This window comes from Scophthalmus maximus, chromosome 18 (assembly GCF_022379125.1).
Source record: "Scophthalmus maximus strain ysfricsl-2021 chromosome 18, ASM2237912v1, whole genome shotgun sequence".
In the NCBI taxonomy this organism is placed as follows: Eukaryota; Metazoa; Chordata; class Actinopteri; order Pleuronectiformes; family Scophthalmidae; genus Scophthalmus; species Scophthalmus maximus.
In genome coordinates, this window is record NC_061532.1 from 20,075,082 (window position 1) to 20,097,706 (window position 22,625).

Sequence of the window (22,625 nt, forward strand, 5' to 3'; positions counted from 1 at the left end):
GACGATCACTGACTGTATATAAAGACGATCACTGACTGTATATAAAGACGATCAGAGACTGTATATAAAGACGATCACTGACTGTATATATAGACGATCACTGACCGTATATAAAGACGATCCCTGACTGTATATAAAGACGATCACTGACTGTATATAAAGACGATCAGTGACCGTATATAAAGACGATCACTGACTGTATATAAAGACGATCACTGACTGTATATAAAGACGATCAGAGACTGTATATAAAGACGATCACTGACTGTATATAAAGACGATCACTGACTGTATATAAAGACGATCACTGACTGTATATAAAGACAATCAGAGACTGTATATAAAGACGATCACTGACTGTATATAAAGACGATCACTGACTGTATATAAAGACAATCAGAGACTGTATATAAAGACAATCAGAGACTGTATATAAAGACGATCAGAGACTGTATATAAAGACAATCAGAGACTGTATATAAAGACGATCACTGACTGTATATAAAGACAATCAGAGACTGTATATAAAGACGATCAGTGACTGTATATAAAGACGATCACTGACTGTATATAAAGACAATCAGAGACTGTATATAAAGACGATCACTGACTGTATATAAAGACGATCACTGACTGTATATAAAGATGATCACTGACTGTATATAAAGACGATCACTGACTGTATATAAAGACGATCAGAGACTGTATATAAAGACGATCACTGACTGTATATAAAGACGATCAGAGACTGTATATAAAGATGATCACTGACTGTATATAAAGACGATCAGAGACTGTATATAAAGATGATCAGAGACTATATAAAAAGGTCAGTTATGCTTATTGTAGTTGAAGTCATAATCAAATATGAATTGAATATGAACCTTCAGGCTTCTCGGCTCATCACAGGCTCACAGCGCCTCCCGCAGGCTGGAAACGTTAGTGCATCAAGACACTGGATTCTATGGTTCGGCCTGAAGGTCGTTCAGCAGCGTTCGATCTAAACTTCAGTCTGAGAACAAGATATTTAACAAGGAGAAGAAATTCATGATGAACATGGCCAAAAGCAGAACGGCTGCTAAACAGCCTTGTTTTGTTAACTGCTGTTTCTAGGATAAAGTTCAGAGTAGAGAACAGCACTTCTTAAAGAAAATTGTGATTTAACACCTGCAATATTTATGACCTGAATCAAGGAGACAATGTTTTTGTCTGACAGCAGGATGAAAAAATCTTGAACAGATTTATAGTGAACTTCGTGGAAAGATGGAACATGGACCTGTCTGTCTGTCTGTCTGTCTGATGGAACATGGACCTGTCTGTCTGTCTGTCTGATGGAACATGGACCTGTCTGTCTGTCTGTCTGATGGAACATGGACCTGTCTGTCTGTCTGTCTGTCTGTCTGATGGAACATGGACCTGTCTGTCTGTCTGTCTGATGGAACATAGACCTGTCTGTCTGTCTGTCTGTCTGTCTGATGGAACATGGGCCTGTCTGTCTGTCTGTCTGATGGAACATGGACCGGTCTGTCTGTCTGATGGAATAACGACCTGTCTGTCTGTCTGTCTGATGGAACATGGACCTGTCTGTCTGTCTGTCTGATGGAACATGGACCGGTCTGTCTGTCTGATGGAATAACGACCTGTCTGTCTGTCTGTCTGATGGAACATGGACCTATCTGTCTGTCTGTCGGATGGAACATGGACCTGTCTGTCTGTCTGATGGAACATGGACCTGTCTGCCTGTCTGATGGAACATGGACCTGTCTGTCTGTCTGTCTGATGGAACGTGGACCTGTCTGTCTGATGGACCTTGGACCTGTCTGTCTGATGGAACATGGACCTGTCTGTCTGTCTGATGGAACATGGACCTGTCTGTAAGATGGAACATGGACCTGTCTGTATGTCTGATGGAACATGGACCTGTCTGTCTGTCTGTCTGATGGAACATGGAACTGTCTGTCTGTCTGTCTGTCTGTCTGATGGAACATGGACCTTTCTGTCTGTCTGTCTGATGGAACATGGACCTTTCTGTCTGATGGAACATGGACCTGTCTGTCTGTCTGATGGAACATGGACCTGTCTGTCTGTCTGATGGAACATGGACCTGTCTGCCTGTCTGTCTGATGGAACATGGACCTGTCTGCCTGTCTGATGGAACATGGACCTGTCTGTCTGTCTGCCTGATGGAACATGGACCTGTCTGTCTGTCTGTCTGTCTGATGGAACATGGACCTACCTGTCTGTCTGTCTGATGGAACATGGACCTACCTGTCTGTCTGTCTGTCTGATGGAACATGGACCTGTCTGTCTGTCTATCTGTCTGATGGAACATGGACCTGTCTGTCTGTCTGATGGAACATGGACCTGTCTGTCTGTCTGATGGAACATGGACCTGTCTGTTTGTCTGTCTGATGGAACATGGACCTGTCTGTCTGTCTATCTGTCTGATGGGACATGGACCTGTCTGTCTGTCTGATGGAACATGGACCTGTCTGTCTGTCTGTCTGATGGAACATGGACTCGCTTTTTTTTTTGGTACAAGACAAAGGAACCGGTGACGCAAAGAAAGTGTTGCATGTCAGGAATATGAATCTGTCAGATGTGACGGGGGTGACGGGGGGTGACCACCTGGGACACGTGCACCGGACCATGGCATCAACCCCGGAATAAGACGGTGAGTCCCATCTTCAAAACCGGAGAACAGGCGGTTCTGCTTGAGCTGCACATCAGCTGGAGTCCATAAGGCCCGGGTCGTAAAGAGAAACACCTGGGCTGCTGATGTTGGACCTCCTCCTCCTCCTCCATCATCATCATCATCATCATCCCACCACACACCTCCGCCAGTCAGACACTTCGTCCAGCAGCAGCACCAGCAGCAAACCCACAACAACAACAACAACAACAACAACAACAACAACATCCAGCGGGACCAGACGACATCATGAAGGGGCAGAAACCCTCCTCCTCCTCCTCCTCCGGGTGGAGACCAGCCGAGCAGCGCAGCGCCGTCAGCAGCACCTGATCGGGAGTGAGGAGGAGGAGGAGGAGGAGGAGGAGCGGATGGATGCCAGCCTGGGACCTGACAGCAACAACCACCCTCCTCCGAGTGGGACCAGCTCCGAGTCTAATCATTATTGTGGGAATGGAGGAGGGCCCAGCCTCGATCAACATGGCGGACAACAAAGCGCAGGGACGGGGGTGAGAGCGGCGCTCTCGGCACACGGCACCATGGACCAGGTTCACCACTCCCACGGAGGCTACAACCACCACAGCCCCTACAACCACTACCAGAACTGCCGCCCCGGCTACGGGACGAGTGGATACGGGGGCATGATGAGCCCCTCGCGCCCGGGGAACAGCCTGCTGGGCCCGGGCAACGGCGGAGGATTCCAGCGGTTCCCCGGACAGGGGCCACCGCAGCACCCCTCCGGAGCTACGCCGACTTTGAACCAGTTGTTGTCGTCTCCGAGCCCGGTGCTGCGGGGGTACGGAGGCGGACAAACGGACTATCACGGGTTCGCTGCACAGCAGCAGCCGCCGAGCATGGACCCGGCTAAAGACACGGGCTTCCGGTTCGGCTCGGCCGCTCACGGCTGGGGAGGACAGCAGAGGAGCCACCCGGCCATGAGTCCGGGGAACAGCGGGCAGGGCGGCGGCAGGTCCCAGGTGGGTCACACCCAGACGCCGGTGTTGTTGAGATAATCGGAGACGGTCCTCTGGTTCCGGCTAGACCTGCTAGTTAACTGCTATCCTAGCCCACATAGCTAACTGCTAGCATAGGAGCTAACCTGCTAGTTAACTGCTATCCTAGCCCACATAGCTAACTGCTAGCATAGGAACTAAACTGCTAGTTAGCTGCTATGCTAAACCAAAATAGCTCACGGCGAGTAGCCGCTGAGCTCCTTTCTTTTACTGTATTTCGTCGTTTTTCCAGTCTGACTCTCGCTGTGAGTAATGTTCGACTGAACCCTCGTCTTTGATTAAGTTGTAACGGAAATATTAATAATCAACCACCACGAGTCACGAGCAGTTAGTAAAGTCCTGGGATTTTGGTTCCGTGTCCAAGGTGACTCCGATTTTAGCTTGCTATGCTAAGCTAACTTTAGCATGTTGTTAGCCGAGCCGAGCCTCACAGGCCCGCAGAGGTTGTGCGTGCGTGTGTGTGTGTGTGTTTGTGCGCGCGCGCGTGTAGTCACGCCGCTGACTGCGCGCTGTGGCGGGGAACAACCCGCGGTTGTGTCGTGTCACTTAGCTCCGGGGTCACGGAGGTCTGGTAATGGCAGCTGACGCCTGCTGCTCGTCTCCCCTGAGGAGGAGTAGTGTCCGCGGCAGAAGCTGCTGCTGCTGAGGCCGCTCCCCGCAGCGTCTGATCCGGCCTGAGCTCTGTTGGCTCGGAGCCCATCGGGGCCCCATCGGGGCGACGGAAGCCCCGCTGACCTTCACACATGCAGAGTAGCCATGTGCCCGTTACCACCGGCACAACACTGGGGCTCCTCCAGCTGCAGCCCCCCCCCCCCCCCCCCCCGACCAGAGCTGGAGGCTGTTTGTGACAAATAATTATTACTTTTATTATCTATTAATCATGTGTTGATCGTTTGTTCGTATTTAACTCACGCAGAAGCGGAGATGTCGTCATCAAACTGTGAATAAAGATGACCACACGTGACGTCTCCACTTCCTCCTTCTGTAGCTAGCACGAGGCGCCCCGCCCACACACACGCTCTCGGCCAATCCCGAGTCAGTGTCAGCTGTCAATCACGACGTCTCAACCTCAGTTTAGATGTCATGAAATAAACTGAAATAAAGCAAAGTGATCAGAAACATAAACAGTGAAAAACATCAGTGATAAGAACGACCTCACATGTACTGCAGCCAGACACCAGGGGGCGACCAGGAGGATTTGGCTTCACATTAGAGGAGCCGTCACATCGTCCATGTTTGTTCACAGCGTCTGAACTGAAACTGACCGACCAGCCCACGTTTGGAAACAGGAAGTGTCATTTTCCCACCGGCTTTTCAGCACATGGAAGTTGTGACTCCAATAATTGTGTCTTATAATAATAATGTCTTATTTTCAAGTAGGAGCAGGTACTATTTGTACTCGGTATCTTCAAGTAGCTAAATGTAAGTACTTGTACTTGTATCTGGTCCCTAGTTTTAAATCAAAATGTCTGGTTGACATGTTGCTCCATGTTCCATCCTCAAACGAACGAACAAACGCCGTTGAGATATCTGATCCAATCACCTCTGTTGTTCAGGTGCTGCCTATGGACCCGATGGCGATGAAGCGCTCTCAGCTCTACGGTGTCAGCAACAACCCGTACCCCCAGCAGCAGCAGCAGGGGGCGCCGTACCCCGGACAGCCTTATGGCCCCCCCTCCCCCCACAGATACCCCATTGCGATGCCCGGCAGGGGGCAAATGGGGATGGGAGGGATGCAGTTCCCACAGCAACAGGTAGGAGCTGCTCTGTCCATCTTTTGTATCTCATGATGCGTTCAGTGTCTCCATCACTTTTTTTCTTTGCACTTCCTCTCACCTGTGACCATCATATGTCATATCAGAGGTAGGCAGATAGCATGAAGGGCCCCCGACCTTCTGTATTAAAAGTCAGAGGTGTGACCCACGCAAAATTCCGTGTCTTTGAGAATGTCTTTGGAATCGGAAAAACACACATTGATCCACTTCAACCCAGGGCGCCATGACAATGGACCTCAGGAAAATAAATCCAACAGTATTGTGACATGTTGATATGTATTTAAAAAACTTCACTGCTGTGAAACCCCCCCCCACCGTGACCTCAGGCTGCTGACGTGACATCAGGAGGAATGTGTGTAAAATCATAACATGCTCGTGTTCGTAGCTTCCGTCGTCATGTGATTCTCCTGTGACTCCTCATAACAAAACAAAGAACAAACCGCCGTTGGTTTTACTGAGGTTTGTGTTTCGGTGTCTCCTCAGATGAGTTCTCAGTACGTCCAGCAGCAGAACCAAAACCAGAACATGGGCGGTTACCGTCAGCCCGGTCAGCCTCCGTTCTTCAGCCCCCCGCAGCAGCAGCCCGCCGCCCCCAGCCAGCCGCCATACATGCAGCCCCGCCCACTGCCACAACAGGTAACGACCGCAACGACAACTCGTTGTCTGCTTCCTGCTGCGTCACCTCCTCACTCTCCTCAAATCCACAGACTACATGCAGATGTTTTTCACAATAATCCCCCCCCCCCCATCCTGTCCTGTCCTGTCCCGATGAAGGAGGTTCCACATGAGGCGTTCGGGGGCCGCGGCCATGCTGCCGCCATGACTCCTGGGAAACCAAACCATGAGGAGCTGAGTCTGAGCCAACAGGACAGACCGTCCAGCCTGCCGGTGAGTCACGGACACGTGTTCATCTCTGTCTGTTTTCACAGAAGGAGAAAGTTTCATCTTTAGTTTGTTCGTCCGGTGAAAACGGACCTTGAGTAAAAACTGCGTCCAGGGTGACGACCCTCCGACGGCTCGGTGTTGACATTTTAATTCTACAGTTTGTTGCGTGGCGATTGTTCGTCAGGGATATATGGGAATATCGGGGACGTTAGCGGAACGATTACCAGAGGTTTGTGGAGATGGTGAACGAGGACGGACTGATTACGTCTCCACAACTTCAGCTTTATTATTTCCTCTTTCTCCCTTTTCCTCTCTCCCTCTCTCTCTCTCTCGTCCTCTCCTTCTCTCTCGGTGCCTCCTTTTGAAGTTGGGGGGTGCTGATGCAGTAACCATGGCAACAGGCGGAGGGGAGACGGGCTCTGTTGCAGGAAGGAAAGTTTATGACTTCACCTCAGATTCAGTTCAGACTTTAGTTATAAATGAATCTTAAAAACATTACGATTCTCTACGAAGCTCTGCAGAGTTTGATTATCTGGTGTGAGGAGAAGAGGCGGAGGAAGGGATGAAGGAAAGATGAGAGGTAGAAGGGAGAAAAGAGGACAAGGAAAAGAGGTGAGGATACAAGTGGAGAGTAGATATGAAAGTGAGGAGGAGAGAGATGAGATGAGGTAATAAGAAGAAACCGAGGAGGAAGGAAGGAAAGAGGCAAGGAACTGAACGAGGGAGGAAAGAGAAGGTAGAGGAAGGAGTTGGAAGGTAAAGGAGGAGGAGATAAAAGAGGAGGAGAAGGTTGAGCGAGGCTGCAGAGGAACTCGCTCTTTATAATTACACTGTGTGTGTGGGGGCAGCAGCTGATTGGCTGAGCTGTTGGCACGGGGAGGAGGGATTGGACTGTGATTGGCTGGTCCAGAGCCCTGGGGCAGATGGGAGATTTTAGTGCAGCGTTTCCCTCCTCTTCCCTTGTTCCTTTCTCTGGTTTCCTCTGTTCACTTCTTCTTCTTCTTCTTCTCTTTTCTTATTTCCATCCCTCTTTTTCGTCCCTCCTCCTCGACTCACTGTCTCCTCTTTTCTCTCCTTCCTTCCCTCGTTTCACCTTCGAGAGTTAACATGTCTGAAATCCAGATGTCAGAGTTACACCTCATCTCCGCCGGACGAGGATCAAACCGCCGGTTTCGAGGCGAGTGGAGACGCTTCACTTAGACCTGATCTAGTTGGTGTAAAACAAACAAACCCCCTGTTGCCACCGGAAACAAAAAGGTGTGAGTTCACCTGAGGCTGCGTCCACAGCCTCACGTTCTCACAACGTCTCTGCAAAATGATTCGAACTGCGAACTGTTCCCTGCGGTGAAAGCCCCCCGTCGCTGACCAGCGTCTCCGATGTTTCAGGATCTCTCCGGCTCCATTGACGACTTGCCCACCGGCACCGAGGCGGTGGTGAGTTCAGGGGCGTCGGGGTCCGGCAGCACTCAGGGCGACCAGGGCACTCCGTCCCGCTCTCCGTTCTCCTCCCACGTGTCAGCTCGCACCGGACCCTCCCCCTCCCCCTCGCTATCCCCCGCCGGGTCCAGCGGCCAATCACGATCCGGACCAATGTCCCCCGCCAGCAGCGGACCAGGTAGGATGAGGAGGAGGAGGATGTGATTCAGTCTTTAAAATAAGTCATTATGGAAAAGTTGGTTTGAGTTTCTTCATATTTAATCTGAATCTCATTATGAGATTATTCATATTTTTTTTAAAAAGTTGGATTTGTTCTGATGATCTTTTATGTTTAAAGAGACACGCCCCTTAAATATGAGTTTGACCAGCAAACTTAATGTTATGACTTTAATATCACATCTTGATCCTGTGACACCAACCGTCTGTTCTGTGTCCTCCTCACGTCCCCCTGGATCAGACTCCTCCCAGTCAGCCATGACACCAGACAGAGGTAACACACCGTGTGTGTGTGTGTGTGTGTGTGTGTGTGTGTGTGTGTGTGTGTGTGTGTGTGTGTGTGTGTGTGTGTGTGTGTGTGTGTGTGTGTGTGTGTGTGTGTGTGTGTGTGTGTGTGTGTGTGTGTGTGTGTGTGTGTGTGTGTGTGAGAGAGAGAGAGAGAGAGAGAGAGAGAGAGAGAGAGAGAGAGAGAGAGAGAGAGAGAGAGAGAGAGAGAGAGAGAGAGAGAGAGAGAGAGAGAGAGAGAGAGAGAGAGAGAGAGAGAGAGAGAGAGAGAGAGAGAGAGAGAGAGAGAGAGAGAGAGAGAGAGAGAGAGAGAGATTCAGAGAGATTCTCGTCTCCGCTCCTCACTTGTCTTTGTCTCCAGGTATCCTCGGCTCCGTGCAGCGCAGCACCTCGGGGCCTCACTTCGTCCCCCAGCAGTCAGCTCCACCCATGTCCCCTCACCCTGCACCGGGGGGCCCCGTGCACCACGGCTCCTACCAGCAGGGCAGCTCGTACGGCCAGTATGGCCCCCCAGGTACAATCTGCTCAACCGCAGACGGTAGGTGTTTTTAAAAACAAGTTGTGAGACTTCCTGTCTGACGCCTCGCCTCCTCTCTGCTTCCTCAGGTAACTTCCCCCGACCCCACAACTATGGCGGAGCCCCCAGTGCCAACTACAGCGGCCCCGGCTTAGCCAACAGCTTGGGGTCGAATGCGAGCAGTCCCATGCACGGTCAGGGCCCCTCCACGCCAGCAGGTCGCGGGCCCGGGCCCGGCACCGGGGGGCGACCCTACCCCGCCGGAGGGAACGCCACGGCCCCTACCTCCCCGGGCATGCCTCAGCCCGCTGGTCAGGGCACGAGGCCCCCAGGGCCCAACGCCAACCCCTCAGCCACCGCCGCCGCTCAGAGCAGGTGAGTCCTGACAGACGCTGCGTGGAATCGACTTCCAAGCAGAGTTCTGTTCCATCCAGTGTTTCCTTCCTCGTGGAATCACTCTGACATGAAAACCTCAGAGGTTTGTGTCTCAGGATCTTCAGCTGCCGACCATCGACAGTTTGGACCAAATCAAAGTTTCTGTTGCCTCCGTCCCTCCAGGCCCTTCTCCCGCTCGCCCGTCTGTCACAACAAGTCCTGGCCTGGAAGTCCACCCGCCCTCGCTCCTCTTCACCCCTCCCACCATCTTCACCCCCACCACCACCACCATCCTCCTCCTCTTCCTCACCCTCCTCTCCACTCCGAGCCACTGGCCAATGCAGCGCAGAGCCCCGCTGAGCATTATGGGTAGGTTTGGTACCAGAGTCTTGACAGATACAGAATCACGGCATCTCTCGTGTAGTTGTTATGTGGTCCTCGATCTCTTCAGCCGAATTCAGAATCAGAAAATCGTCAATGATCCACGGGGATCTATAAATCTATAACTTCAGAAGGTTTGATGGTATGTGAGTCGTGACCTCGTCGGTCTGACGTCACTTCCTACTAATTGTTGAAACCCCTTGTTCCTCTGTGGCGTCCAGTCAGAGCAGCTACCTGGACACAGCCCCGCTGGGAGGACGGGGCCCCGGAGGCCCTGGACCTCCCGCAGGTCCCTACAGCAGTAACGCTGAGAGGACGACCCCCTACGGCACCCCGCCCTCAGGTAGGACCGTCCAGTCCGATGCCTGTTGGAGCTTATTTTGACGACAGCTAGGTTTTAGGATATTGAATCACAGCGTGGTCTTCTGTCTTCCAGGTCCCATGACGACGCCGACAGAAGGGACGGCTGCTCATCCACATGCCAAGCAAAGGGTTGAGCTCAGCAAAGAGGGCGTCGGCCCTGTCAGCGAAACGCCCAAACCGAAGGTGCATCCTTCGTCTTCGTCAGCAGCTCACTGCTCATGACACCTGACATTAGTTCATCTGGGTTTCGTAGTTTGGAAGTTTGACAGAAAACTACAGTAACCATTTCCAACCACTTGTCTGCAGAAGCCCAGCGTGACCTCCATGACCAGCGAGGACATCGGCCGGCTGTACGAGCTGGGCTCCGAGCCGGAGAGGAGGCTGTGGGTCGACCGCTACCTGTCCTTCATGGAGGAGAGGGGGACGCCGGTCCAGAACCTGCCCGCCGTCGGAAAGAAGCCGCTGGACCTGTGCAAACTCTACCTGACCGTCAGAGAGATCGGAGGCTTGGCCATGGTGAGACCACCACTCAACTTCCTTCTTCACCTCCTTCATCTAGTTCTTCTTCTACCTGCGGAGGTGTTGCACACCGGCCTCGCTTGGCCACCGTAATGGAAACCTTACATGTACAATTAATGAAAGATAATAACAGACCAATCATAAATACAGAGCAATAAACAACAACAGACTAACCCGAACAAGTTTATACTAAAACATTTCTAAATTTCATTCTGCATCTAATCAGACCTTCAGTTCAGAGCTACAACTAATGATTATTTTCATAATCTATTTAATCTGTAGATTATTTCTTGATCAATCGATTAGTTGTTTGGTTCATAAAATGGTGAAAATGTTGATCGTGTTTCCCAAAAGCTCAAGAAGATGTTTAGTTTTGTTCACACATCAAAGATCTTCAGTTCACTGTCACAGAGGAGCAGAGAAACCAGAACATATTCACTTGTAAGAAGCTGAAATCAGAGAATTTTGACTTTTTTCTCCGTAAAACTATTTGTACCTATTAATCGATTATCAAAATAGTTGGCGATTCATTTAGTAGTCGATTACTGATCCATGAACTGTTGCAGCTCTACTTAAGTTTGAATCTGGATTAATTCAGAGCGTCGGCCTGTTTTCTCTTTGTCCACTCAGGTGAACAAGAAGAAGAAGTGGAGGGAGTTGTCGTCCCTGCTGAACGTGGGCACGTCCAGCAGCTCGGCCGGCTCCCTGAAGAAGCAGTACATCCAGCACCTGTTCGCCTACGAGTGCAAGGTGGAGCGCGGGGAGGAGCCTCCGCCCGAGGCCCCGGGGCCCGTCCCCCACGCCAAGAAACCTGCGTCGCTCATCCAGCCTCCCTCCCCAGGTGAGAGTCAGCGGTTCTACCTGCTGCGGCGCCTCCTCTGCCCGGAAGGTTCTGTGTATTAATGTGGACCCCACAATGAGTAAAAACACCTTCATTAACGTTTAATACGCAGGTTTGTTAAACAAGATATGTTTGAATGTGGACCCACAGGTGAACAGAAGTTCATGTGCTACAGTTTCTGCTGGATCCTTGTTGTTGTTGGTTTTCCTGTTGGTCCTCACGAGTCACCTAAACAGAGGTGGTCCCACGTGTTATATTAAAACACGGGACATTCTCCTCTGATTGACAGTTGTGCTGACGTGACGTCACGTGACCCTTCTCTGTCTGGTCTGTGTCTCTGCAGCCCACTCGGGCTCCCTGCAGGGCCCCCACACCCCCCAGTCCGGCGGCAGCAGCAGCTCCCTGACCGAGGGCCCCGGAGACCTGAGGCCCCCGACCCCGCACGGCCAGACGGGCCCCCAGCCCGGGAACAGGTGGGGGACGGAAACTGAAATGGTCCATTGTGGAGTTACTCACCGAGCGTGACGAGACGTGAATTGAATTGAATTCATCAGGTTTTGTTCTGTTGAATGTGTGAAGCTAGTTTTACTGACGATGACGTCATCAGTCTCAAAAGTCCGCTGACTCTTTATCGGACGAGACGGAGACATGAAGCTGAACGTCTTCTGCGCCTCAGTCGACACTGATGGATGTCGGATATGGAGAAGAGTTTTATTTAACTGGACACATGCGACAGCGATGAAGTTGTTTTACTCGTCTCGAGCAAATATATGTGATAAGATCCTTGTGTTTTTGAACTGAAGGACGTTTAGTTACATTTGTAAACTAATGGAGATGAAATCACTATATTATATGATATATAGAATTATATTATTTATCATATCAAATGGGGTTTTTTTTCAAAGGGAAAAAGAATTTAAGCTTCAAATATCCAGATTTTTTTTGCTTTTCTCTGTTTTATATCATAACAAACGTCCCCTCGGACTCGGAGGACCTGACTGACATTTTCTGAATTTCTGACAGTTGGTCGGCTAAATAACAGATAACTCGATTCAGAAACTACAGACGGTCGACGTAACCACCGTCCTCACCATCCACTGTGCCTCCTCCCTCAGGACCATGGGCGGAGTGAGCATCCTGGACCCGTTCTCTGACGGCAGCGACCCGGCCTTCCACGGCAAGCGAGGCCCGGGACCCGGTGGCGCCCCCTACCAGCAGGGAGGAGGTCCGACGGGCCCCGCGATGATGAGGACGCAGTACGACGCCAACAAAGATCTGTACGTAGGAGCGAGGACAGGTGAGAATGTGGAAGATGCGGAGTCGTTGCAAGCGACTTTGTCAGAATAAATAATAAATTAGGTTTTTGATATGATGCATAAAGAACCCTGAAGATCAGTTTGAATTAAGCGACTTTATACAAAGTTAGATGACAAATAATTGAAACCACTAAAATAGAAACTAATTTTTTTTAAGAAATTTAAAGTCTGACAATGATCAAACTGATGAAGAGAAGCTGAAGTGACGTCGGACTGTTAATGTGTGATGTCCTCAATCACACTGAACTGCTCATATTTATCAGAGTGTGGATCATAGTTCTGATAAAACAAAGTATCTGTTGATGGTCACGAGAATCAGATGAAGCTCTAATATGAATGAGTCTGTGTTTTAAAACCAGGGTGACACATCGTCTATAAACATCTTTTGTCCCCGTCAGGATCCTGTAGAACAATGACGCTGGTTTTCCAGTGATCTGATTGGTCGGTAGTTTGACTGGTGACGGGCTTTGATATCAGGATAGAGGTTCAGCATCAGTTGCCGTGGTGATTTACCTCGGTGACAAGAGAACAGGCCTCGTGGTTCAGAACATCTGGTTCTGTGAGCCGCTCCAGACTGACGTGATCGTCCTCTGCTGCCCCCTGGTGGTCAGAACCTGAACCGCCTTGCCGTCGGTCTCACGTTGACCAGTTGTTGTCTGATGAAATATGAAATGTGTCGGTGGAGTTCAGAGTTATCAGCTGAACTTAACCTGTCGCTCTCCAGGTCCGGGGCCCGGCGAGGTCTTCCGTACCGGTCAGGTCCCCGGCGGTGCCACGCAGGACATGTTCCTCCGCGGGCCCCCGGTGGGGATGGGCCCCAGACCCCAGTACCCCTACGGCCCTGGATATGAGAGGAGGTAAACTGAAAGTCACCTCTGATATTTGATTGACAAAGTGATGTCACACTGCGGACCGTGAGACAGGTCATGTAACTGTTCAGAACTTTTACAACGTTTGGCAGTGATGTTTGTTAGAACCAGCGTGTGTTTGTGTCCCGCAGGCCGGATCATGTGATGCGGCCGGACGGAGGCCTGACGCCCCCCGGTGGTCAGACTGGAAATGAGGCAGACAGACACGCCCCCCAGAGGTGAGAGGTTTGTCTGCTTCTTAAGGTCCGATTTGCTCTGTAAACCGAGTTTGACTGGATGGTCTGTCGGTCCTCAGGCCAGGGCAGCAGTATCCTCACGGGCCGGCCTACACTTCCCATCAGCCCCTGTACCCTCAGCAGCAGGTGAGGTCAGAGGTCACGGCAAAATGTACAAACGGCAGCAACAAAAACGTGTTTCATGAGAAAGAAAATGGATTTGGCCTTGAAAACAAAACAGAAATTTCAGAAACAAATGTTAAATGTGACCTGTGACCTGTGTGACCCCTGTGACCCTTCTCTTGGTGGGTTTCAGGGCCACAAGCGTCCGATCGCAGGGATGTTTCCTCCCTCGAAGCGCCACGAGGGGGAGGGGCTTGCCGTGCAGCAGCCCGACATGTTCGGCTCCGCCCACCTGGGCCCTGAGCGGAGGCTGGTCCAGGGCCACTACCCGTATCCATATAGCCGGGGGCCCCCGCACCACGGCATGACGGGCTCAGGGCCACCGTCGGTGCCCGGGGGCCCCGGGAAGGGGCAGCAGGGCAACGTGTGGCCCCCCAGGACAGACGTGGGCTACACGTACAGCCGGCAGGGCCAGGGGCCCCCCTACCCCGGCGTGACCCGAGGGGACGACCGGGATGGCATGGCCCCCCCGGACAGCCAGTGGCCCCCCAGTCATCTAGGCCAGCGCCAGCCGCCCTACTCCCCCCACTCTTCCTCCTCCTCATCATCATCAATGCCCCCCATGCCATCCAGACACCCCCCCTCCAGCTTCCAGGCAACGCCCACTGCCCCTAACCATGTGACCCGCTCCCACAGCCCCTCCTCCTTCCCCCGGCCAATGGGGGGCTCCCTGAGCCCTAATGGCCCCGCCCACCTGCCCTCTGTGAAGAAGCCCCTCCCCCTCATCGACAGAGAGGTCAGCTTCCCCATCGGCTCTGTGGAGGCCACCGCCCCCATACTGAGGCCGCGACGCCGCTTCACCGCCAAGGACACAGGTCACTCACTCACTCACTCACACACACACACACACACACACACACACACACACACACACACACACACACACACACACACACACACACACACACACACACACACACACACACACACACACACACACACACACACACACACGTGTTGGTATTAAGCGTGAACTCTGTGATGGATGGTCTTATCAGGAACCCCGGAGGCGTGGCGAGTGATGATGTCACTGAAGTCCGGCCTATTAGCAGAGAGCACGTGGGCTCTGGACACCATCAACATCCTGCTGCACGACGACGTCACTGTGAACTCTTTCTGCCTCACACAGGTGAGACCACGACTCTACACTGACCCCTGGTGGTGGAAACTAACAAGTACATCACTTCATTCTCCTCCTCTTCTCTCTCTTCCTCTCCTCTCCGTCCCTTTATCCTTCTCTCCTTATGTCCTCTCCTGCTCCTACCTTCCTCCTCATCCTCTTCCTCTCCTCCTCTTCCTCTCCTCCTGCAGCTGCCTGGTTTCCTGGAGCTCATCGTTGAGTTCTATCGTCGCTGCCTGATCCAGATCTTCGGGATCCTGGATGACTACGAGTTGAGAGCCGAGGGCTGGACGACCCCGCTGGAGGAGGAGCTCAAGGCGTCTGACGGCCAATCAGCAGAGGAGGATGAGGACACTTCACCACCTCTCCCGACTGCCGCTGCCATCGACGCTGAGGAGACAAAGAACGGTCAAGCAGCTGTGAAGGAGGAGGAGCGGCCGGAGCCCCGCCCGCAACAGGCCAGCAAGTACGACAGGCTGCCAATCAGGGTGGAGGAGAGCGGGGGGGGGGTGGGAGGAGGTGGAGGAGCGCTGGGCGGAGCTCGGTCGACCCAACGGCTTTGTCGGCGGCCTCCTGCAATGGAAAGCCGGGGGAGGAGACTCCACCTCCCACATCCAGACGCACTTTGAACCTCGCACAGGAGGCTCCGCCCCCCTGGACCCGGCCGGGCAGGGGAGCGAGGAGAAGGAGAGAGGACACGAAGAGAGAGGAGGTAATCACACTGGTCTCAGTGATTAATCAATAACTTACTGATGATTTCTCCAATAATTTGATACCACAGACTGTAACTAGGCGGATCTTCTCTGTGGTTCTATCCTGCTGCCAGGCGCCCAGTCGGAGGTCAGAGGTGAGAGGTCACTGCAGGACGAGCCTCGCTGCTGGGACGAGGCCCCGCTGTCCGTCGCCGCGGCGTGGCAGGACTCTGTGGCCAAGCGCTGCGTCTGCGTCTCCAACATCGTGCGCGGCCTCTCCTTTGTCCCCGGCAACGACGGCGACATGTCGCGGCACGCCGGCCTGCTTCTGATCCTGGGCAGGCTGCTGCTGCTGCACCACCACCACCCCCGCAAGAGACGGACGCCACCCACCGGCCAGCGCCAAGAGGAGGGGCGCGGTCTGGGCTGCGGCCGGGACGAGTGGCGGTGGGACCTCCTGGCGGCGCTCCGGGAAAACACGCTGGTGACGCTGGCGAACGTCTCAGGCCGGCTGGACCTGTCGCCGTACCCGGAGAGCATCTGCCTGCCCGTCCTGGACGGGCTGCTGCACTGGATGACCTGCCCGTCCGCCGAGGCCCAGGACCCCTTCAGGTCGGCTGGCGGCGCCTCGTCGCTCACCCCTCAGAGACTGGTGCTGGAGTGTCTGTGCAAGCTGAGCATCCAGGACGGCAACGTGGACCTGCTGCTCGCCACGCCACCGTTCAGCCGCCAGCAGCAGCTGTTGGCCGCGCTGGTGCGGCTCACGGGCGAGAGGAGGAGCCAGGTGTGTCGGGAGATGGCGGTGGCCACCCTGTCTCACCTCGTGCAGGGCGACCCGATGGCGGCGAGGGCCGTCGCCCTGCAGAAGGGCAGTTTGGTAACTCTGATCAGCTTCCTCGAGGACGGTGTGGCCCTGGCGACTCCACATGGCGCGCTGCGCGCCGCCGCGCCGCTGGAGCCACCCAGCGTCAATATGATGTGCCGCGCCGCCAAGGCGCTGCTCGCCATGGCGAAGGAGAACCAGACGGAGTTTGTTCTGCACGAGAGCCGGCTGCTGGACATCACGCTGGCGGCGGCGATCGACTCCTCGGTGGCGTCCATCATGTGTGAAGTGCTGTTCAAGATCGGCCGCTCGTGACACGGACATCACCACGGTGACTAGCTGGCGCCTATTATATTTTTATTTAAAGAACAGAAGACAGAGTTTTTACATCAAAATGAATATATATATACAGAGTCTATAAAGCTGCTAGGCTCCGCCCACAAATGTTTATTTGGGATTTTTAAGTAATTTTAATACAAAAATATTTTCTGTGTGGGGGCGGGGTCATTTAATTGTGACGGAGGAAACACTTTGTTCTGGTGCAATAGTTTCCTTTGTGTCGGGTTATTTTTTATTTTTTATGTGAATTATTTTTTACCATCAGTATTATTACCACAGAAGCAGGAAGGAAGAGGGTGGGGCGGTGAGGGTCACTTCCTGTTGTCTGTCTCCTCCCCCTGTAAATATGTACAGGTGAGCTCCAGCAGGGGGCGTCACCTCTGCTCACCTGAACTTTCAGTTTGTCTCCAGCAGGCGGAGTCTGCTCTGGGAGGGTGCATTTGATTTTGAGAGACTGTTGGCGACTGTACTGACACGACAGATATGAAATCTCTGAGTCTGAACTGAACTAAGCTCTGATTGGCCGAGAGACGCGGGTACGGAAGATCAAACGTCCCAAAACAATGTCGCGTCCATTTCACTGTTTCCATGTAAAAAAAAATTCAAACTCACATTTCAGGATTTGTTGTTTTTGTCTTTTAATGATATTAATTTTATAAATATTTGTTTGACAGGAAACTTACGAACCAAACTATCAATAAGATAATCAGATGTGTACACACACACACAAACACTTGTCGGCAGGTCGTTTTCCACCGATGTGACTTTTGAATAAACTTTATTCACCATCAGTCGACTCGTTTTTGCAATTTTGCTACTTTTCCCTCATAACATTTCTCGATGTCTCGTTATTGTTCCTGTGGTTCTGACACTCGGGATTAAAATAATCTGGAAAATTGAAACAAAATTCGAATTTGCAGTTCAGACCTGGACCAGGACCAGGACCACAAACAGCTGCCCAGTCTCCTCCCACAATCTTTCCTCTGGTCTCGTGTGATTGGTCAACGTCACTTTGACTTGAAGACCGAGTCCCAGTCCACAGGTTCTGATCCGGCCTCGGCGGACTTGGGGATGGACGGGAGGATGGACTGCATCTTCTGTCGGAACTCCACCAACTGGAAGAGACGAAGACGAGTGATAATTATAAAATATTTTATTATGAGAACAAAGTGATTTGAGACCTAAAATTAATTTCATGAATTCTCTTTTTAAAAGGTTCTGTACAGTTCGGACACAAAGTTTTACAACTTTTCCACAAAACATCAATTTTATTTTTGAAATTTCAAATCTTTTTTCCCAAGTCTTAATTTGATTTGACAATTTTACGGCATAACTTGAAATATAACTATAAAAAATTTCACAAATCAAATTTTCTTCAAACATTTCAACTTTCTCTAAACAATCACCGTTTTTGTTTTTCAAAAATTTGTTAATTACTTAAAATTTTTTCAAAACAAATTAATTCTTGAAATGCAAAAAAAATAAGATTTCTTACCTGTCCATAATTTTTTTTGAATAACAAATGTATTTTCTAAATTCTAAAAAAAATATTTTCCTAGTAACAATGTTCAGTTTCCTGAACATTGTTACTTTTAATAAGAAAATTATTGAATTCTTTTTTTCTTGATGCAAGTTTATTATTTCTGGACTCGTGTTTCATAGACAGTATAATTAAAATAAAGAGTAGTTTACGTTACCGTGTGAACGCCGAGCAGTTTCCACACGGCGGCGCTGAGCAGACCGACGCCGCAGCAGGCGAACACGGAGCCGCGGCCCAGAGCTCTGAGGGCGAGAGACGCTCCGCTCTCCGGGGCCGCCGCCGTCGACACAACCCCCTGACGACCGGACCGGGAAAGAAAAACACAACACGGACTCAAACAGAGCGGAACCGGAGCAGAACGTTTACAAGTTCCAAGGTGTAATGGAACGCAGGGGAACGTGACCCTTGAGCTTGAAGTTATAATCAGCATTTTTCACGCAACAATCAATAATCGATCTGTGAACGATGACGACATCAGACACATTCAGGTTTGATTCTTTGTGCCTGTCGAGTGAAGCGATGAATCAAGCTGCACCTTGTCGAACCAGTCGGGGCTTTTCTTCTTGGCCAACGCCAACGTGGAGCTGAATCCTGCCAACATCCCCGCGGACGCCACCGCGGCCAGGAACGCTGCACCTGCAACACAGGAAGTGAGGTCACAACGTGAGTGACACGGAACCTGCGTCATCTGTCCAACACCAGATTAGAAAACAATATTCCATCAAGGCTCGTCGGTCACTTCACTCAATGACCCTTTGACCTTTGTGTGTTTGTTGAACACAGGTTGTTGTTTTTGTTGTTTTTTTACAGTTTTTCATTTATTTTTGCCAAATTTTTTACCATGGCATAAATTAAATGTGCTTTTTATGGCTAATACGCAGGCTGTATTTATCTGACATAGATGCAAAGGACGTGAAAGCACCTTCGTCATATACGTCGTTAAGTGTTCTGAGGCCCTTATCCAACCATGCGCGAAATGTAGGGTTGGAGCAGGAAGGGAGAAATGCATGATTATTCAAAACTGGGGCAAGAATCGAAGCCCTATGTAAGCCGTGCTGCTTCCTGAACTGGATCCAAATTTGAATTGTATTGTGACGGCCGGATTAGGTGAGACCTTATGGGCACTTATGGGGAGCTGTGAGCAAGTCGTAGAATGCAGAGAGCAGGAAGAAGATGTTATCTCAATATGAGCCCAGGGTGGACAGGTGTCTGCACCTTCACCGTGGAGCCAGTATAGAAGTTTATTATTGTTGCAGGCCCAAAAGTAGTGGCGAAAATTTGGCAATGCTAGTCCCCCTTCAGGTTTAGAAAGTTCAATGAATATGTTTCTTAATACGGGCTGGTTTATTATGCCAAATAAAGGCGTTAAGTTGCTGGTCGAGATTAACAAAAAAGTATTTATTAAGACAAATTGGGATGTGTTGAAAAAGATACAGAAATTTCGGAAGAATGACCATCTTAAAAAGATCCACACGGCCTGCAAGGGACAGGGGGAGGGCAGCCCATCTGGACAAGTCCGACTTGCATTTATCTAATAACGGCTGAAAGTTCTTCTGAAAAAGGACCTGAAGGAGCTGGTAATAAACACCCCCAATACTTAAATCCCTGTTCAGCTATTTTAAAAGGAACTACGGATTGTGGAAGTGATCTCGCCAAATTGTTAACAAAAAATAGCTCACTTTTCTGAATGTTCAATTTATACCCTGATAGGTGCCCAAACTGATCCAGAATTGACAAAACTGAGGGGAGGGAGGATGTGGGGTTTGAAATAAATAAGAAGGTCGTCAGCATACAAGGAGAGTTTGTGGACTAGACCAAAGCGAGTAATGCCTTCAAACTCATTCTGGTTTCTAAGCCAGATGGCTAGTGGCTCAATGGCTATATTGAACAACCAAGGTGAGAGCGGACAGCCCTGCCGGGTGGCATATGGATATTTTAAGAGCCCGATCGATATTATTGGCCAACTGATTTGAGCCTTTAAATGTGCATTCATTTTTATATTTTATGTAAGATACATGTTTATTATAAGTTCTATGTCTTTGGTTGTAGAATGTTTGATAACGACATCTTAGGATTCATTGACAGATTTATATATATATATATATATATGACGATATGGGTATCGGGAATCTCTTACTCCCAAATATCGATATCGGCGTTGACCCCAAACACTCAGTCAGGCTAAAAAAAATCAATTACAAAAGTACAATTCACAAATATTTATTTTTCCAGTAGACACAATATAACTCTAAATAAATAAACTAGAAGAAAATAAAAATAATATAATTGTATTATCTGAAACCATAACAAATACACCTTTTCATCAGTTTTTTTTTTACTATTTAAAATAATAACTTGGAAGCCGAATAGAACACGACGTCATAATATTTCAGGAAACGGTCACAATCAGATCTTCACAGACAGGAAACATTAAACTGCACGAGACGTGAACGGAGTCCCGGTCCGGGGGCCGGACACCGGGGGTCCGAGGGTCCGAGGGTCCGGACACCGGGGGTCCGAGGGTCCGAGGGTCCGGACACCGGGGGTCCGAGGGTCCGAGGGTCCGGACACCGGGGGACCGGACACCGGGGGTCCGAGGGGCCGAGGGTCCGGACACCGGGGGACCGAGGGTCCGAGGGTCCGGACACCGGGGGACCGGACACCGGGGGTCCGAGGGGCCGAGGGTCCGGACACCGGGGGACCGAGGGGCCGAGGGTCCGGACACCGGGGGACCGAGGGTCCGAGGGTCCGGACACCGGGGGACCGGACACCGGGGGTCCGAGGGGCCGAGGGTCCGGACACCGGGGGACCGAGGGGCCGAGGGTCCGGACACCGGGGGACCGGACACCGGGGGTCCGAGGGGCCGAGGGTCCGGACACCGGGGGTCCGAGGGGCCGAGGGTCCGGACACCGGGGGACCGGACACCGGGGGACCGGACACCGGTTCGACCCGCGGAGCGAAGCGGCTTCTCACCTTGAAACAAGTGTCGCTTGTTTTCTTCTTCTTCGTCTCTCACGTTCACCGCCGCGTCTCCGCCCGCCGCCGCCGCCATGGTGCTGCGGTCCGTCTGCGTCAAGCGCCCAGACAGAAACAAGCACTCACAAGGAACCGACGGACGACGCGTCGAAATAGGAAATAGTGACGTATAATCACGTGTGTGTGTGTGTGTGTGTGTGTGTCAAACGAGATCCTGAACCAAAGATCGTTTATTGTCCACGCCTCGCTCACTCCGGTGGAAACATCGAGGAGGTGTCACACCGTCCCGTAAAACTGATCAGATATCAGAGTTTCCGCTTTAATACCGATTTGGAATCAAGTGTGAAGCAATTTTTTTTTTAAAATATTAAACTACAGACCAACGTGTCAGTTGTCGGGTGAAGTTTGGTCTTCCGGTTGTTGCGTCAGAAGATTAACTCTGGTTTATTTCCTTTTTTTTCTCAGCCGAGTGGTACATCTCTTCAGTGGAATATCCGTGCAGCCCCGGACTCTGCGGCGGATCATGGTGCTCTTCACCTCTTCTTCTTCTTCTTCCTCTTCCTCCTCCTCCTCCTCCTCCTCCTCCTCCTCCTCCCCCTCGCACCACTGAACCGGTTTCACAATAACTCAAACACAATGACGTTTATATAATTATGAATCTTATTTATTGAGCTCTTTTTCAGAGGAGGCACAAAGTGATTCTAGTGATAAAAAAGAGTACAAAGTAAAATTCAGAAACCTATGAAAAGATCAACTGAAAAACAATAATGAAAACAATCTCTCGTTGTCGTTTCTAGATTGGAACTGTGGTCCTCCCCGACACTAGGTGGCGCCACCGACTGTAACCGCGAAAACGTAGATATGTTGCCACCAGTTGCTCTCAACTTCCGCTTCGGGGAAGCGTTCCAGAGAATGGAGTTTAGTTTCAGAGGAAAACTGAAGTTTAAGAAGCTGAAACGTGAACAAGCGAAGGCCGAGAACGAACCGACACGAACCCGCAGGTTGAATCTGTTCGTTCTGTTGCGGGAGAAACCGACACCGGATCCTTCCTGTGTCGTCTGACGCTTTAACAGAGTTTTACACTGAAACCGTTAAACTCCGTTCTAGTTTCCGTCTGATGACACATGGCGTCACATGTGACCAAGGAGTCCTGACGATGTGTGGAGCGAAATATGATTTTTGGCGCTTAGTTGTCATGGTAACACGGTAATACTGTGATAGTAAGCAGAAAAAAGAAAGCGCGCCGGCGGCAAACA

General features: G+C 51.0%; 1 protein-coding gene and 1 pseudogene across 1 annotated transcript; one reads left to right on the forward strand and one right to left on the reverse strand.

Moving 5' to 3' along the window:
• The first annotated feature begins 2,532 nt into the window (after positions 1-2,532).
• On the forward strand, positions 2,533-17,644 carry LOC118289955 (annotated as a pseudogene).
• On the reverse strand, positions 17,475-21,547 carry tmem242 (transmembrane protein 242). Its single transcript, XM_035617325.2, has 4 exons — positions 21,367-21,547; positions 18,929-19,029; positions 18,551-18,688; positions 17,475-17,968 (listed from the first exon to the last, which is right to left on the reverse strand). The coding sequence occupies exons 1-4, from the start codon at positions 21,443-21,445 to the stop codon at positions 17,861-17,863; spliced, it is 426 nt and encodes a 141-aa protein (XP_035473218.2). The 5' UTR covers positions 21,446-21,547; the 3' UTR covers positions 17,475-17,860.
• Positions 21,548-22,625: the final 1,078 nt, after the last annotated feature.

Coding starts and splice junctions, on each gene's coding strand:
- tmem242 (XM_035617325.2), bottom strand. CDS start 21,445: ATGGCGGCGGCGGCGGGCGGAGACGCGGCGGTGAACGTGAGAGACGAA. Junction 19,030..21,366: donor CAAGCGACACTTGTTTCAAG/GTGAGAAGCCGC, acceptor CCTGTGTTGCAG/GTGCAGCGTTCCTGGCCGCG. Junction 17,969..18,550: donor AACTGCTCGGCGTTCACACG/GTAACGTAAACT, acceptor CGTCTCTTCCAG/TTGGTGGAGTTCCGACAGAA.